The following is an 18,941-nucleotide window of genomic DNA, read 5'->3' as shown; positions in this document are numbered from 1 at the left end:
AATGCATAGATATGTATTTTTCGTCCATACAGGCTTGCACTGCAACTAGAAGAAAATGAAACCTTGAGAACTGCTCTGAAGAATGCCTTGAAGGAAAAGAAAGAAGGTTTGCAATTCTACAAGGACTTGCTGGCCCAAGCAAAACAGGAATTCCAGCAGGCCCACAGAAAGCATGAGCAGGGGACTTAGACTGGACTGATGAAGTGTCTTTGCTAGCAAACAGAGATCACTAAAGGACAACACCGGCATTAAGGTGACGCTCGCTCTGTATGGTGCCATGTCTGCTGTCGACAACACATACATATACACACATGCACATACAAAACTGATGACTTGTTTCATGGCACTCAAACTTTCTAAAGTACATCAATCCAACCGGCATTGTGAGGTCACGAGAACATGAATGAGAAATGTTATGCTTTTTGTTGAATAGAATATTATAATAAATAGAATAAAATAATAATGAGATCCTGTTTGTTTAATAATGGTAGGAACATTTTAAGAAATTATCAAGGTAAACCAAGTTTTTTTCTTCTTCTCTTTTTGGCACTCAAAAGTGGAAACACACTTACCTGCCTTCTTTTCTGACGCACATTGCTCATTAATATTTGATTTGTGCTTCATGGTGTGAAACCAAAGTGAAAAGCGAAACCAAAATAAGCTCTGCAGAATGTGAACCCCCCCCCTGCTCAAGCGATATGTGTGCGATGACTTGACCCCTCACTTACCGTATCTCTCCTCTTGTTTACATTTAGCGTATCAGCCGTCGCATTCATGCTGCCATACATGAGTTATTCTCTTTCCTATGTGGCCGGAGGGGCTTTGAGGCCTCCCCTCCCGACGCTGCTCCACCATGCTTAATTTAAACCTGTGGCTGAAGCAGTGTGCTCCTCTTGAAACAGCGTACTATTTCATCTTCCCAGAAGCCTGAGGGACACTGGCAAGCCCCAGGCTGTTACGAGTACAAGTACCACAAGACCAAAATATCATTCAGGATTGGAAATGATAGGGGAAAAAAACCTTGTTTACACTGAAGAAATAAAAAGAACTTGTGTTTGAAATGAGATTGTAGATAACATATGTTCAACAGAGATATTCGACACAAACATAGTTGCAGTTGCAAAGGCTGGTATGGTGATTTAAAGGGATAGTTCACAAAAAAAATTTACATTCGGTCAAAATTTCCCTTGTGAAAGAAAAAATAATATACTTTAAAAGAATGTGCTTGAGTGCGCACTGAATGTAATGTTTTCAAACACTTATTGCATGTTAATTGCAATACATGAAAATGTATTATAGTTTAAATATACAATAAATGCAGTTAGTTGAAATTAAGAGTGCTTTTTTGACCCACTTATGTAGGACTTGATCTTTATACTGTATGTAATTGCATAATTACTTTTGTTGTGTTTGAAATATGGTTAAATTGTGTTGTGAAATGTACTGACAATAATTTATGGTAAACAAAAATATATTTAATGTAATTTCTTTTAAAACTTGTATGTCTTGTATTCAAATACTGTATATTTGTAACTGATCACATTTGCAATGATTAAGTTACAATTTTGTACATATAAAATATATAAATGTTAAATATTAACTTTAAATTTAATTCAAATAAATAACACAATACTACGAAGTACACACTAGAGTTAAAGTTATGCTTTATAAGGTTTTTGTGCTTTAGTATGTTAGTCAACACATCCAAATAAATGTACTTTTTTAAAGAACAACAAACTATTATTAAATCATAACGGTTTAAAATGTAAAGTACTGTAAATCTACACTATTATTATTAATTGGATATTATTACAAAGTGTACTTTTTAAAAATGTACGTGTGATATATATTTTCTGAAAGTACAGTTCTAGGTGACACTTTAGTATAGGAACCAATTCTCACTATTAACCAGTTGCTTATTAGCATGCCTATCATTAACATAATGGCTGTTTATTAGTACTTATAAAGCTCATATTCTTCATGACCATATTCTACATCCCTAATCCTACCCAATACCTAAACTTAACAACTACCGTACTAACTATTAATAAGCAGCAAATTAGGAGTTTATTGAGGCAAAAGTTAAAATGTTAAATGTACATTCATAGAGCTCATCAAATATGATAAACACAGAAGCTCAGCCATGCTTGCTTGATGAGCAATATGATGTTCTTGTTTTTGATATGCGAAAGTTTTGGTCGCATGGACTTTGAATGGATAGACAAAAATTATGAGAGAATATTACACTTATATTTGTGTTCTGAAGATGAATGGACGTGTTATAGGTTTGAAACAACATGAGAATGAGTAAATTATAACAGATATATAATTTTTGGATTAAACTAACCCATTTACTATTGCCAGAAATGTCAGATGAAGCTGAAATATTTGTTTCTCAAGCAACCACTCACTTGTCAATAAATGGTGTCTAATCCAATATATGCATCAATATTAATTTTTCAATAAGTAATGAGTAAATTGAGTTAGTAGATATACATAAGTATCAGCCAGTGCATTGATATGTATGTAGATTTGAAGTCCACCAAGACTGTAAAACCTCAGCAAAAAAAAGCGTTTTGTGGTAGAGCCACAAAAATGTCTCCAAACAGTAACATTTCTATAGGTCTGCATGCTTTTGGATTTACAATTACAATGTTTTAAACATAAAAGCTCTGTTCCAAAACCGAGTGAGCTGTTGAGACAACATTTTTCAGGCTTAATTTTGCTCAAATTGTGTATTTCCGGTCTTACTTGCACATATTGATGAACTCAACAACATCATAGGGTGTCACTACAATAACAGACTGACATGGTATAACAGACTATCAGTAGTTTCAGGTTTCCCTGCATCCTGGAATGGAGAATAGACTACAACAACATGACCTCTGCAATCCAAGAAAGCCGTTATCATAGACTGAACTGAACTGCTTCAGGTTATATCAGACCTGTAATGTAGGGCCATGCTGCCCTTAGCCTTAGATAACTATGGTCGCAAGTTTCATTGAACTATATTGATTGCAAAGATATTATTTAAACTGAGCTGGATGTTGACATCACTGAATTCAATGATGAACTGTCTTTAACTGAAAAATGAGTGTTTACTATTGTCATTTTGCATTATTGACACTATTTTCCTAATTAATGCTGTTCAGTTGCTTTGTCACAATCTGTATTGTTAAAAGCGCTATATAAATAAAGGTGACTTGACTTGACTTATATTGGTAATGATGGAACTTGCAACCATAGTTGCTTTTGGGAAATGCACCCCTGATTATCACATTCAAGAAGACTTAAAGAATATTATTGACATGGTCATGGTTGTAGAAAAAAGCCATGGATTTGTTTTCCAACATGAGTTTAGTTTTATCAGATGAAGCCCTTTCAATGAAATCAATGTACTATATTTTAGTTCGATAATGTTTTTATTTAATATTTGGTATTTTTAGGCACAGGGGTACGTGGACATTCAGTCTGTGCAGCGTGCAGTTGCGAGGCATTTATGCCCGCAAAACGCAGCCACCTGGTGGAATCGTCTGTATCTCCCATCCAAACCATGTAAGTTTGCCTCGTCTTTGACGGCGAGGGCTTACAATGCTGCTGGACAAGCAGACTCTGCCCTCCATGCTATGGCCATCCTGCAGGTCCATCAGGCCAAAGCATTGAAAGATCTGGACTAGGGTATTCCTGACCCAGAGTTGCTTCAGGAACTGCGTTCAGCAAACCGACTACGCTCTTAGAGCTACGAAGGTTACACGGCGCAGGCCCTGGGTCGGGCGATGTCCACCTTGCGGAGATGAAGGATGCTGAGAAGGTTCACTTTCTTGACGCACCAATCTCCTAAAATTGCCTCTTCTGTGATACTGTCGAGGACTTTGCTCATCAGTTCTCTGCAGTAAGGAAGCAGATGGAGGCCATTAAACACATCCTTTCTTGGCGCGGCTCTGCTTCCAGGGGAGGTAGAACCCCGAGGCAGCAAGCCCTCTGTGAGCGCTGCACCAGCCCCTCTCAAACAGGTGGCCCTGCCCGCCCGTCATCAGGCTACTAGGAACCCACGTAAGGCTTCAAAGAGCTCCTGAAACGGGCAACCCAGGGATGGAGAGGCTGCACATCTACTTGCCTCAGGTTTGCAGGGGAGCCTCACTCCCCTGGGGGGTTAATTTAAAATTTTCAAAAGAAAAAAAAAGAGCAGCCTTGAAACCCTTTCCCTGGGTTTCATTCTTTCTCTGTGTTTGTTGCTCTCATCTTCTCGATGGCCGGGAACCAGAAGTCAGCGCTAGAATCTTGGTGGACGCCCCAGGTATGGTGAACTTTAGACCTTAGACATGGTCTCGCATGCAAATTCTGCATGCCAAATTCATTGGCCTTTTCTGATACTCTCAGAGGTGATTAGGGCCCTCAAGGACGACCCCCATACTGTCGTTCCGACACACGTCTCCGTTCCCTCCATCAGGGAACGAGAGTTACCATACATAACCGAGACATTTTCATTGTGGGCCCATAACATTATATTGACCTCTCTATATACTACTAATAAAATATTTTATGCTATTATATACTATGAATGAATAAATAATAAAAATAGAACTTACTAAAATACTAAGACGAATTTTAGGTGGAAAATGTTTTCGGTGCTTATTTCAAAACACTTGGTACAGTACAAAACATAAGAAGCAGTGAAGAGGCATTAGGAAACCCATCACTTTGAAATATGTGGCTTTAAACCAAACAGATAGGCATTGTTTTGTAGGACACCAGTAGCCCTGAAAGGTTAAGATTTATTCCCAAATACCCAGCAATAACCTACTGAGCCAAATGAATACTTGTGTCAACAGCGTGTATGTAAACAGACTCACCTACTTGTCATTCCATCTTTGAATGGGCCCTTTCTCTGTGCCGCTCCTCCAAGGTATTCCCTCGTTCCGGACCAGTGCTTCCTCCACACCATTGACTACATCCAGGAACTTGGGTAAATAAGTCCCCGCTGTGCAGGCAGAGGTTAAAGTGGACTGTGCCAGTTTTGACAGCGTTGTGAAAGAGGTGAGAGCAAATCACAGCTGTGTGAATACATGCATTCATTTTGCACCGTAATTATGAAAGAAATGAAACTCTAGCATGTTGGTTAACTAAATCGTATCAGGTCACAGTTTACATGTTTCCAGGCTACACTGCAAATACAGAAAAAACATGTAATAATCAGTATGAAATCATTAATTAATTAGCTTGCATTTAAAAATTATTGAATGTTGTGCACATTACTATAGTCATTAAATATAGTCACATGCACAGTGTGTTACATGGGCACTGTAATCAAGTGCTGTGAAACAAACAAATAACCTAGGCCTAAATCAAGCAGCTATTTGTTAATGAGGCATTAAAACTGCAGAATGAATCAATCTTATTGTAACATGTTCATACTGTTTTAATTACAAGAGTGCATAAGCAAAATAAACTTGTAATTCAGTGACTTTTTCTTCATCTGCCAAGACTAGCTGTCTTTGAGTCGTGTGAACCAATTAAGGTAGTCCAGTATACCTGTCACTGGAGACCGGTGACATCTTTAACCAGGTATGCTATGTAATTTATCAGAGACGACAAATTAGAAACACCATGGCAGGTGTCGATTTAAAAGTAGGGCTTTTGCAAAGAATAACCACACGCTTACACATATTCGTCACTCAAAAACAGTATCATTTTTACATTTTAGTGGATTTGGGCGTCCGTCCATGACACTCGCTGAGAGAAATACGAGAAGCGGAGGGATACAAACGGTGAAAGGGTGTTCCTGTAGCAATACCAGTACAATATCTCACGGTTCTCAACCAATCAGATTTGAGAACCAGAACGAACTGCTGTATAAATGTATATGTAAACCTTGACCCTCTAACATTAGCACTCTCTATTCTGTTTCTATTCTGTATACTTGTTTTCTTTTTATTTATTATAGAAAAAAAATGTAGAGCTAAACCTTAGCTTTAGACCAGGGGTCTCCAAACTCGGTCCTGGAGGGCTGGTGTCCTGCAGAGTTTACCTCCAATGGGACTGAGCTTGGAGATATAGACTATCCGAGACTTGTCACAGCATTTATATATTATTGCTCTTTTTTTGGTTTGATTGCTTCTATTGTCCTCATTTGTAAGTCGCTTCGGGTAAAAGCATCTGCTAAATGACTAAATGTAAATGTTATAATCGTGCTCTGTCTTATAGTGCATTTTGCGACTGAAAGGGAAACTCCTACAAATGCATATACTATAAGGTCAGCTGCAAAAATAACCGTGTCCACGCCTTTTTATCGATAATGTTTTACTGCTTGTCTTTAGTAAATCCTGACCGCATCCTGAACGCCAAAAGAGGCTTTGTGTCTGCGCAAACTGTTAGTAAATCTGTAGTTAGATATTAGCAATATCAGCTGTTTGAGAGTGCACAGATCCACACTTTAGAAACTGGGACTTTTGGCATATTCTGTTCATCATACTATAACTTGGGACACATTTAATCTAATTTCACACACTATTTAGGATGGATCGTGAGCACAGTGGGATGCAGGGCTTGACCAAACAGTGTTAATTAGTTGAAGGCATCAGAAGAAGTCCCAAACCCTTCACTAGTGACTGTCCTGCTGGTTCATGATGCGGCAGACAAGGAAAACGTCCATTTAACGCTTTTAAGACCGCTCCAGTTGGAAGTAGAAGTTGTTTGTTTAACACAAATGCACCGTTAACCAACCTTGTGGCAACACTGAGAATGCAACACATGCTTGTGACACAGTTTGAAATGCATCAAATTGAGTTTCCAAAGTAAGAAGTGTTTGCCTTCATTTGCTTGGAGTTGTTTTGGGCCTGGTGCCGGGTGGACATGACCCTAAACAAGGAGTGTCCAATCCTGCTCCTGGAGGGCCAATATCCTGCACTGTTTCTTGCTTAAGATCATTTTTCATCTCAGTTTTTAGCGTTTATTTAAAACAAGAGAAATCTGCTATTATTTTCATTTCTGTTATATCTGTTATAACAGTTTGAATAGCTTGTCTAACTAGCAGAAGACATTAGTGAGGTTTAAATCCCAGTCGCGCAGTTGGATCATGTTGTAACGCTGCATTAAAATGTGCACTGCTAAGTTAGTGATGTAATTCACATACTGTGTATAACTTTTATAAATTCTATCAAGAATCCACGAGAGACAAGTGAATAAAGACTGAGAGGGAGAGCCAGAACGTTCAGAAGTTATTATTTCAAGAAAGCTTTCTTACTGGCTGCTATATTTTTCTTCATCAGTTTGCCCACATTGTTTTGACCTTTGCTGTAGCCTAGGACTCAGACTCTAAAAAATTAATAATTCATGCGAAAAAGTTAATACTTGTCTTTTATGAACAAAATAGTTGAATTAGTTTTGTGTTTTGATTAGAACAGAAAATGTCATAAGTTGTCAGCTTACAATGTGCCCCACCTATGGGGCATGTTGTCACACCTTTCTTTGAGGGTCTTAGACATATATATGCTAAATGAATGTGCAAAAAGCCAAAATTGGTAGCTTGTTTGGACCGACTAGTCGATTTTGAAAATATGCTTATCCCAGTCTAATAGCGGCTACATTATGTGGAGCAGAATCATACGCTCTGATGTATTATCTGACTGAGATACAATCAGTAATTCAGAAGAGGCATGAAATTCATATCTAATTCCATCCCTCCTGCACCCTTCTTTTCATAACAGCGGTGTAGGTTGGGTTATTAGCACCCATCACGTAATCCCCAGATCTTAACATTAGCATGCCATTTGGCTGTGTTTATTCATTATCTTCTCTTAGAGCTCTCAAAGGGCGTGGAGAAACTGTTGTCAGTCAAGCTGTGGAGATGTATAGGCTTTAAGCCGCTGATGTATTCCTACCACATCCTCTCAGCAGCATGATCACTGTCTAAGAAGATCACAGCCCAGAAATATCAGGTCCCTTGAAAGAAGCATGGACAATCCAAAAGTAAAGAACAGATTTGAATAGCAGATTCTCTAACACATCAGTACTTATGAATGAACAGATTAGGGATATTTTAATAGACAGCCAGTTTTTATCTGGTGGGATGATATACAATTTTTTATTATTATTGTTATGATACCTAATGTTACCATGTTACTATGTGTGTTCTGCATCGTTGCAAACAGCCCAGGTTACAATGCCATGGACATTCATTATGGTGTTTGCCTTAACAAACACCACTAATTATTAATATTTTTATATATATATATAAAAAAGGCCTTCTTCTTAAGTTATAAGTTACTCGGTCTGTGTATCATCAAATGTGAAATATTAATCGTCTTCAACTATTCTTGCTGCTAATAATACTGCTATGGAAGCCCGTTTCCACCACTGAATAAAAATATGGGTAACACTTTATTTCACTATTAACTAGTTGCTTATTAGCATGCATACTACTAGCATATTGACTGTTTATTAGTACTTATAAAGCACATACTGTAATAATGCCTTATTCTGCATGACTATATTTTAGATCCCTTAATCTTACACCATACCTAAACTTAACAACTACCTTACTAACTATTAATAAGCAGCAAATTAGGAGTTTGTTCAGGGAAAACGCTTAGTTAGTAGTGAATATGTGTTCCCTATTCTAAAGTATTACAGCAGTTTTGAGTTCTTAAGTCAGAATTGCATGATAGAATATGCTTGCAATTGCGAGTTACAACGTCAGAATTGTGAATTGTAAGAAAATAGTCTTTATTTCCTCAGAATTGGACTTTATAACTCTTTATATATTATATCTCACAATTCTGAGAAAAGAAGTCAGAATTGTGAGCTGTATACTCAGCTTTGCAAGACAAAAGTCAGAATTGTGAGATAAAAAGTCGCCATTATTTTTTTAGGCTTCCATAGCTGTCCTTATACATGCATTAGGTACATCTCGTATTGACTGTTGTAATTCTCTTCTCAGTGGTGTTTCACTAAAGCTTTTGTCCAGAATTCAGCAGCTCAGATCATTACACGATCACCATCGATTGAGCACACGTGTCCAGTCCTTAGACAGCTCCACGGGCTTCCGGTTAATGACCAGATTCAAGATTTTACATAAATTGGCACTTTAAGGCTCTTCATAATTTAGCACCTTAATATCTCTGTGATCTTCTCTGTGTGAATTCTTGTTACACCTGCTGTATGTTTGACTACCATATAGAGCTCTTAGTTGTGTTGCTCCAAGTCTTGCTCAGAAATAAAATGTCAAAGGTTAATGCTGTATCGCATTTAAAAATAAAATACAACCTAAACCCAAGCCTAAACATAACTGTAATGTAATGTAAATGTAAGATAAAAATCCCATTTTATGAAGAAATTTATGTGATGCAAACAACAAAATGCATTATGGTCTACAAATCATGCACTATGGTAAAAGTGTTTTAAGGTCACAGCATAGTATTCCCATATATCAAACAATTTTTTTAAAATATACATATTTAAAAATATATTTCAAACCATACAAAAAAATGGCCAAAAAATGTTTTGCTAAAATATTTTCAAAATATATTTTCTACCAATATATTTTGGGCCACTTTTTGTATATTGTATATTTATGTTATATATATATATATATATATATATATATTGCTGTTTATGTACTTTTCCACAGTCTCTGCTGTTATTGACTGTAATTGGGCATCTGAATAAAACAATTAATAAAGCGCTTTACTATTTTTTCTGCCTTTCTTGTTAAACAGTAAATTCAAGGATTCATGGATTACAACGATAATTATTTTTTAGCATTAGAAACACCACTGTGACTAAAGAGCTTACTGGTGGATTAACCATTACAGAAACATAAAAAGTGATTTTGGTAATCACCAATACTGTTAGTTTAAGGCAGCTGTGGCACAAACCTTACATTGGATGGTGGTGGTCTAATAAATCTGTTAAGCACTGTATGTATACAGTAGGTTGTTTTTGCAAAAATATAGAGGCATGTTTTTCCAATGAGCTTATGTTGGAAAAAGCAAAACATTTTTTTCCGTAAACATTTGCTTTGAGTAAATTGTCCTTATTTCAGTGGACCGCTGAACAACTGTGAATTACTGGAAAACCTGTTGCAGCAGATATGCAGATCGCATAGCAGGCATCACACATCAACATGAGTGTGTGATCAAAATACAAAGTGTCTTCAGAGGGTTACACAATTCCTCTGATCCACTTGTGTCTTTCCGTGTAACTCCCTTCCCCCCACGACTCTTGTAACCTCTCCGTGCACCGGGCGGCAGGGCTGTAAATGACACCGGGGCTATTAATTAATTAATGGCCTTTAGCCGAGTGGCTGGCTTTCTGGTTCGGGCTCTGCGGCGGAGAGCGCAGTTTCTCTGTTTGGAAGCGTTAGGACAGCAAGAGACCAGAGCAACATTCATGTAGGGGAGGTGGTGGCCGTTTCGCACTGAACGTCTATCAATCACCTGCACTATTGTGGTCCTGCGCAGTTTTCCGGGCAGAAAGAAGCAGCAGGGGGAGGGATGAGACGCGGGAGAAGAAGAGGGAAAATGGCGATGGAGGGGCCTAGGCATCAACCGCCAACCCTCGTCCCATTGCTGATGAGTGTAACGGCTGTGTTGATCTCACACCACATCTTCAACGCTGCTGCCCAGATACCAGACCCCGAGGTAAGACCTGGATAGATTTTATGGCCCCTAAACTGCACTGTTGTTGCGACTCTCTTTGTATTGAACAGGCTAGCGTGAACCGCTTTTAATTTTATGGCACTGAATGCATTGACACAACGGCAGCGTTAAAAACACATCTAGTCCAGCAATAGATTTTTCTAACTACACTTTAAAGTTAGTGCTAATGGTGTTTCAGAAACAGTCATATGGCTATTAAAAAGCTATTTGCAGAAAGTACAGTAATGCAAGGACTCTTGTCTGTCAGACAAAAAGACAATACTTTGCCTGAAAACATAGAAAATGAAACAACAAACAACGAATTAAACTAGACTGTCACTGAAGAAAGAACTAAAGCCTTTCTAGGGACCAGAATATTTTATATTGACTTTAGCCAGCCAGTAACAACCTACATGCAACAGCAACCCAGATCTTGCTAGAAGCCACGTAGAATACCTAGCATTGTGACAGTGAGATCTGCATGGGCGAGATCCACTTACATTTTCTTGAAAATGGGAAATCTAGTTCGGCTGACCTCAGAAAATTAAAACGATTTTGCACTCTCACATGTGACCTCATTCAAGGTTTATATTTAAATTCATAGTTCCACATGCTACTTGTTTTTTGGTGGTCGGCGTCTCTATTATGTGCTATAAATTGGGGAGACATTCCAAATGCTTAGTACAGCACTGGCCTTGCAATGTGAACTTGTTTGCATTGTTCCCTGATAATGTGATATTGTCAGTCGCATGGAGGAAGATTTGCACCATCCAGCAGCTGTCATTGCTTAAATCGATCATCTATGATTTAACAATGAATGACTGTTTAAATTTCATTGACTGCTTAAGGACATCCTGTTCATCACATCTAGCAGTGCTGCTGTTGCCATGAGAAATGATCGTCTTTGGAACCAATGTTAGCAGGAAACATTTACAGAAATGGCAACATTTTCACTTAGGAAAGATAAGGGTCATCATTCGTGTTTTACAAAACGATCATCATTTACAAATGAGATCAAAAAGGTCAGTTGACATTGTCACTGTTAGATTTTAAATGGCCAACATTGTTACATTTATTTAAAAATATGCATTGTAAGCGCATCTGGGTGAGGAAGCTGGGCTAAAATGACCCAGTTTGGGTTGATAATTGTTCATAATCAGTAATCCCTCTGTTCTGGGTTGGGAATGCGGTTGTAAAAGAGAGCATGCTGACAGCACTTCACCTCTCTGTGTTCGTGGCACTCGTGACAGGTGTATCTCTGGAAAATAGAAGAAACTAATTGAAGTAAAGAGGTGACTGGTGAGCGTGAACTGGAAAAGTAGGAATGGCTCTCGAGTTGAGTGATTGAAAATGCTACAATACATAGTTTGTTCCTGACTTCTAGTGTATATTTTAAGCTTTCAGTTTGTGTGTTTCTTGGCGGCACTCCTGAGGCTTTGGCCGTAGTGGGAGTATTTTCATTGGCGAAAGAAAAAATAAATGAAATAACTGGTCAAATTTGGCCTTAAATGTAAATTATTCAATGTTTATTCAACAATGTTCTTTGAATAACGGATTAAATTTAGAGAACAAGTTAAAAAGCAACTTCATTTAAATGTATAACTGTATGACTGTCGATTTGCCATTCTTTTCTGCACTTTTACTGTAGTCATACTGCGTAGAATGTCTAAAGTGATCTATCAAAATAAAGTGCTACCAAAATAGGATTTTTAATGGACTGTTAAATGGTTGAAGCGAATAAACTGTTGAACTACTTTTACAGTACCTTGACAAGGCCCATTAAAATGGCACTTTTGGTGTGAGACAATGTCTAAACAAGTATGTATAGACCAACAAATAGAAAACAGTGCAGATGAACCACAAGGCATGCTTTCTGAATGCCAATACAGTCATGCAAATACAATACTGGTTGTTCTCAGACATGTCTTGAAGATGCTGGCAAGCGCTTAGGAGACTTTTACATTCATAACTGATAATATTACAGGTTTCTTCCTAGTTGACTTTGACAGCAGGTGTGAGATGTACTGTTTCTCTACACCCACTGCTAATTAAACACTCATTAAAGGGTCAATTATCCAGGTGCCTCCAATTTTCTCTGCTGGTACAGTGTTTAACTCCAACATGAGCAGCTTTAGGAACACAAATATGGTTCGGGTACATTTTGTGCTCCAGTGGACTCAGTAGGCAATAGAGTTGAATTGGAAAACAGGATGACATTCGTTCATATTTATAGACACCCATATAAAACACCATGATCATACTGATTTGTTTTTAGCTGCAGGGAGTCTGTGTATTGTAAGTTGTGTCATGTTAGGTCATGCTGGAAGAACAAGCTCTAAACTTGAGAAAATAACTATGAATTCTCTGTTTTTATTGTCTTCATGCTATGCAATACACTATATAAGTATTTGATGGATACTTTATTCATCCCAATGAGAAATTCAAAAAGTTCTGATGTCTTTGGTTGCTGTTTGTTCATAGAGTTGTTAAAGATGGTACATTACATAAAAGTCAATTTTGTTTCTTTGGAGGACAGAAGAGAAGGGACATGATGAAGTGCATTACAAAGAAAAATATCAATAAGTGATCTACTGCCAGCTGAACTCTTCAAACAGTCTGTACTACACACAATAGCGATTGCATCTCATGATTGATTGTAGTTCAGGAACACTGAATGACCCAATAAATCTTTATATCTAACAGGTCATGCTTTATCTGCCTTAATGCTGATATTAAAAAAAAAAAAGTTTTCAAATACAAATTTTTCACTCAAAAACTGAAAACAGAAGGGTTATAAAGATATTTGTTTGTTCACAAACATTTTTGGTGGCTTTTTTCACTTCACAAATAGCGATGCAAATGTGTAATTTCTTCTAAAGTTCTATCAGAATAGATGTCAAAAATGCCCCAAAATTTAACTAAAATAAATAACTAAATACATAATAGGCTAAGATACCACAATGTTACTTCTCGTTAACACAGATGTAAACAATTTAAATCAAAATCAAAACCATTTATTGAATAGCTTTAGTCTGACGTTTGAACAACATCATATGAAATAAATCATATTAAACAGATTATAGTTTATTGTATATAAGGCCAAAAAAACATGTAGATTTGGAGGACATGATATTTATTTATTTGTTTGAAATGTTAATTGGGGCAGTTGGGCAGAAGGCAGTAGCATGTTGTTGTGGTAATTTAATAATCATAATTAATGGAGTTATTCTTGAATAATTCCAGGATTTTGATTTAAATTAAATGAGATTTCATGCAAATCTTTACTATACATCCCAACATATGTAATAACTGACCAACAACATTTAATGTGAATTTATAGTCTATTACTATTGTGTCATCCCTTCACTTAAAATACATGCATATACAGTATACTGTGCAAGAGACTGTGTTAAAGAGACTTCTCCTCGATACTTGAACAGTCAGGTTGTCGAGGTTGTTCTATGCATCTTGGAAACGTTACCACAGTTTGTTCTATGGATTATGGATTACCATACCATTTAATGTAAGACTCATTGTTCATGGAAAAATATTACTGGATTATTACAATATTTGTAGAAGTAATGTATCAAAATCTAAATAAATATATTCTTACTAGAACACAAAGCCCCAAACAAATATGTTTGTAATGCATCTAATGTTCCTAGATTTTGCACAGTAATATATGTATATATAGTTTACATTTATATATAATTAACATTTATAGAATATGTTATTGTAGAATACCTTTTAGATGTTTGTCTTTGACTGAAACTCTGCTATTTGGTTTCAGCTGAAAATACCGAATGAAAATAAGGATTACTGAGTCACAAACTGTCTGACTGATGTCAATGTAGCATGCAGCTATGAAGAACAGACAGGACTTGGTTAATCATAGAGGGAGTAGTAGGCATTTCTTTTAGTTTTCAATGATATTTATGCACAGCAGGAATGGGCTCAGTACAAATCCCTGAGGCACTGCGCTCTGCTGATATTACACATTGAGTGAAATAAAAAGGATTTCCCCTCATTCTCTGGTTGAGATATTGTTCTATCAATCAGACATATGCTCCGAGGCTTATTCTTTGTATATTTACTTTGAATCCAACAAGAATTTCTGCATGTATATTGTTAGGTTGCTTGTGCAGTAAACTGGAGAAACACAGGTGGCATGCTATGAATGTCTGAATGAGCATTCAGCACACTGTCTGTCGATGTACCATAGCAGGTGACCACTCTCAGGGTTTATTGAATAAGACTGAAACATCAATAGTAATTTACTTTTAGCTGAAGGGACATGTGCTATCTCCAGCCTCGCTGATGGAAATGTTACCCTTTATCTAGCAAAAATATCATGCTAATCAGTCAATTCTAAATACTAATGGTATAAGTCAATTCTAATTATTAGTGCTTTTTGCTAAGGCGATCATCACTATTTATTTTGGTTTAGTGTTGGAGAGTCAAACAAACCCTTTAGACTACATTTTAAAATTTATTGTGCATCTTTTACATTTACTTATAAGATTGTGCTGCTTGTTGAGGAGAAATGTGCTGTTACTTTTTTGAGTGATCAGATTCTTAGAGACTTGGGTGGGCTCTATTGATTTCGTTCAGTAAGTAACAAACCAGAAGACAATAGAGCACAGCAGTCAGGTTCCAGAAGTAAAAATGCCATTCATTTTCTTGAAAATGTATTGATTTTTTATGATAAACCTTTAAATGCAGACCTACTTTTAATAGATGGTATATGCTTTCGTTTTAAACAATTATGCTTTAAATAATTGTTTAACAGCAGAATACCTGGTGAAAAACTACATAACCTATGATGCTGTACAGAAAATTCAACCAATCAGAGAGCAATGTTGTGATTCTCCTCGTAGCTGGTTATATTGCTTTAACAAATACTTTTTTTTTTAATCCCTATGGGATAAAATTTATAGAAAAAATTATTAACCTACACTCTAAAAAATGCTGGGTTGTTTCAACCCAACTTTGGGTCAAATATGGACTAACCCAGCTGTTGGTTTAAATTTTTAAATGCAATTTTGACCCAAAAGTTGGGTTAGTCCATATTTTACCCAAAGTTGGGTTGAAACAACCCAGCATTTTTTAGAGTGTACGTGGTGTCGCACTAGTTCACTCTATAGGTTTGTGTGCACTTTGCCCTGTGCAGACACTGGTGTTAAAACAGTTGTCAGAACCTTCACCATGTGTATCATTATATATTCATGTTTACTCTCAACCTTCACAAATTTAAATCTGTTTGTGTGTGCACTATACAGTACTCGTTATATGGATGTGTCAAAGGGGCATGTCACTCCTTGGCAGATTAAACTACAGTCATGTTGGTACATGACATCTCAACATATCAGACCATCATCCAGCACTGACCATCATTCTGCTTGTCACCACCAGAACTAGTCAAATCTGGTCTCCAAAATGTCTTGAGGTGACAGACTGGAAGATATATTTTGAGTCACTTTGTGAAGACAGACATAGTCATTGCATGACCGACCACATACATTTTTATGTGGACAGTACAGTTCCCATGAACACTGCTTTGTATCAACAAGGACCTCATAGATTTATTATCAGTATAGGACCTTCAGGCCTGGGGACTGGGGACAAGTGAAGTCTGCAGGTATAATAGTTCAGGAGTGCAGATTTCAAATGAGATATGGAGTGATAATCTGTGTGGAGGAACTTGGACAACACGTCAGCATGTCAACACTGACCACCAATGATTCGTACTGTATGACATATATACTGAATTATTTAAACGAAAGCAACACATTTTCACATTAAAGCTACTGTCACACATGGTGCCTGGCCTCTTGAAACTGTCAAAGCTGGAGTTAACTATTCAAAAGTTTTGTGTTTTTGAAAGGATCTGATATTGATAATGATCACAGGACACACTAAATCGATCAATAAAACATTTCAAATGCTATAAATGCATGTTTAATGTATGAAAACACTTTTGTCTAGAAATTCACTGCAAGCAGTTTACAGCCTGCCTCTCTTCTTTCCATTGTGATCACCATGTGAAAGTAGTAGTTTAAAATCGTACTGCGGTTCTTAATCACTGCTACTGCTGCCCTTTCAGTGGTGCAATTACCTGGATATTACGATTTTTTTTCTTTTATCCCTGCAGCTTCTGCCAACAGACCCTCCAAAAAAGCCAGATCCAGTCACTTCAGAATCAGTGGTGTTTTGGGGCCTTCGATTATGGCAGGTTGTAGGCATTTTCTCCATGTTCATCCTAGCAATTAGTAAGTGTCTAAAAAAATCCATCATTTACTATAACTATTTGTTCACTATATTGTTCCCATATGACATTCTTTGTCTCGTGCTTGGAACACAAAAGGTATATTTTAGCCACTCTTTTCAATATAATGAATGTGAGCACTGTGGCTGTCAAGCTCCAAAGTGACAAAGAGCACTTTATCTTCAGAAGACTTGGAATATAGCACACGATTTTATAGACTTTGTTATAAAACTTTAATGAAACCTATGCAGTGCCGTTTTTGAAGCTCAAAAACTCCAGTCTCCATTCACTGTTAACTGCATGGGAAAGAGCAGCCAATGTATATTTAGAAAAACAAAAAAAACCTCCTTTTGTGTTCTACAGAAGAAATAGGCTTTATGTTATTTTTAAGTATCATTATTATTGACATGAGGGTGACTAAATGATGACAGAATTTTAATTTGTGGGTGACCTCTTTATATATATATATTATAGATATATATATATATATATATATATATTTTACACGTAGTGAATCACATTAAGCGATTTAATGAAATTCCCAAGAGGAAAATATCAATTACATAACAAAGAGATATGATATGCTGCCTGTTGTGAAGGAAAACGCTTTCAAATATTTCAAAGCTTTCTTCCTCATTTCACAGTAATAACACTGTGCTGCATCTTCAAATGCCGAATTCCACGAACAAAAAAAGAGATAGAGGCTCGGAATGTACAAAGACAAGCTGCAAAAACCTATGCCAACACACTGGAGACGGTGCCCCCCCTCAACGAGCTCACAGATATGCCGGGAGGTAAGTGCCACACAGGCTATTTGCTCTTTAAGATTATAGAAATCTGACACTGTTATTGTCTGATTTGTGACCATCATCTTTGTTTTTGTCTGTTATTTTGGTCTGTTTCATTTGCATTATCCCATTGTGTAACATTCCCAGTATTACTTACATTAAACTATTTGTTTTATTAAGTAAATGAATGAATACATACATACACTGCTGTGAATAGTTTATCAACCTATGCAGACATATGAATATTGGGGAAATTGTGTGTATTGTTGTACACCCAAAGCGCTTTACAATCATGTGGGGGGGTCTCTCCTCAACCACCACCAGTTGTCACACTAAGCATGGCATTGGATCACTGGCTAAACAACTCTTTATTCAGAAGTCCTGCACTGTTTTTCTTCCTTATGCATGCAGATTTGTGCAGATTTCCATCCTGACCGAAATCTAGAAAAGCCATGCATCGCCACTGAATTGTCATTTTTCCTTTTACACATTTCTTCTATATTTTCCTGCATTTCATTTCAAATCTTTTCTTTCAGCTGATGTGTCTAATGTCATCTGTCTTTTTTCCAGTGCTATTGATCTTTCCCTCGGCTTATCTGTATTCTCTTCCCTCTTTTCACATCTCTTGTGTGTTTACTCAGCTCTTGCGGAAGCGTCAGCTCTGCAGACAGTCTCTGAGCAGGTACAGGCTCATGATAGTGGACAACTTCCTGTGGTCAGGGAAGAAGATGAACCCGCCAATCCAGTCACTTAGAGCGATGCACTTGAGCTCTCCTGTTCTTTCTGCGTGCCTGTCCTCAGCCTGCACTCCTGGATGCCTTAGAGTAGAAAAGGCTATCAAGACTATCTATGATGAAACTGGTGAAATACGCTGCACGCAGTGTCTTTGAGGTTAGGTTTTGCCTGCGATTAGAATCTGCTGTCAGTACAGTAATATGTAAGTGAAAGATGCAAATGTAAATGCAAGTGAATCCTTACGTGCATCTTAGAAAATATAAAGGAGTCAATGAGTAAAAAGCAAATATCTTTACTTTTTCCTTCTCTGTCTTTTGAAGTCAACCCTGAATCAGAATTGACCCCATACTTTTACTCTCTTAACTTAACTTAACTTAACTTTCTGCTCTTATTATGCATGATTCGTTGGTGTACAGTTTTTCTAAGAAAAAAAAATTGATGTTCCAGATCCATAAACTGGACCTTTGAGGACCACTCTCCTACAATTGAGAGTTTAAAGGCTCATCAGCAAAATGT

The 18,941-nt window shown here is 37.1% G+C and overlaps 1 protein-coding gene across 1 annotated transcript in view; it reads left to right on the top strand.

Annotated features, from left to right (window-relative positions):
• Nucleotides 1-18,941, top strand: part of LOC107567872 (transmembrane inner ear expressed protein-like) — a 31,681-nt gene that overhangs the window by 1,946 nt on the left and 10,794 nt on the right. Inside the window, exons 3-7 of the mRNA XM_016253647.1 lie at nucleotides 33-253; nucleotides 4,907-5,037; nucleotides 10,461-10,640; nucleotides 16,789-16,906; nucleotides 17,547-17,696. Coding sequence (XP_016109133.1) covers nucleotides 10,494-10,640; nucleotides 16,789-16,906; nucleotides 17,547-17,696 — 415 coding nt within the window. The 5' untranslated portion in view covers nucleotides 33-253; nucleotides 4,907-5,037; nucleotides 10,461-10,493. The remainder of the gene's footprint in view (nucleotides 1-32; nucleotides 254-4,906; nucleotides 5,038-10,460; nucleotides 10,641-16,788; nucleotides 16,907-17,546; nucleotides 17,697-18,941) is intronic.

Source organism: Sinocyclocheilus grahami, unplaced genomic scaffold, assembly GCF_001515645.1.
Source record: "Sinocyclocheilus grahami isolate Dianchi unplaced genomic scaffold, SAMN03320097.WGS_v1.1 scaffold1193.1, whole genome shotgun sequence".
NCBI lineage: Eukaryota > Metazoa > Chordata > Actinopteri > Cypriniformes > Cyprinidae > Sinocyclocheilus > Sinocyclocheilus grahami.
This window is presented reverse-complemented; position numbering and strand designations above follow the sequence as displayed.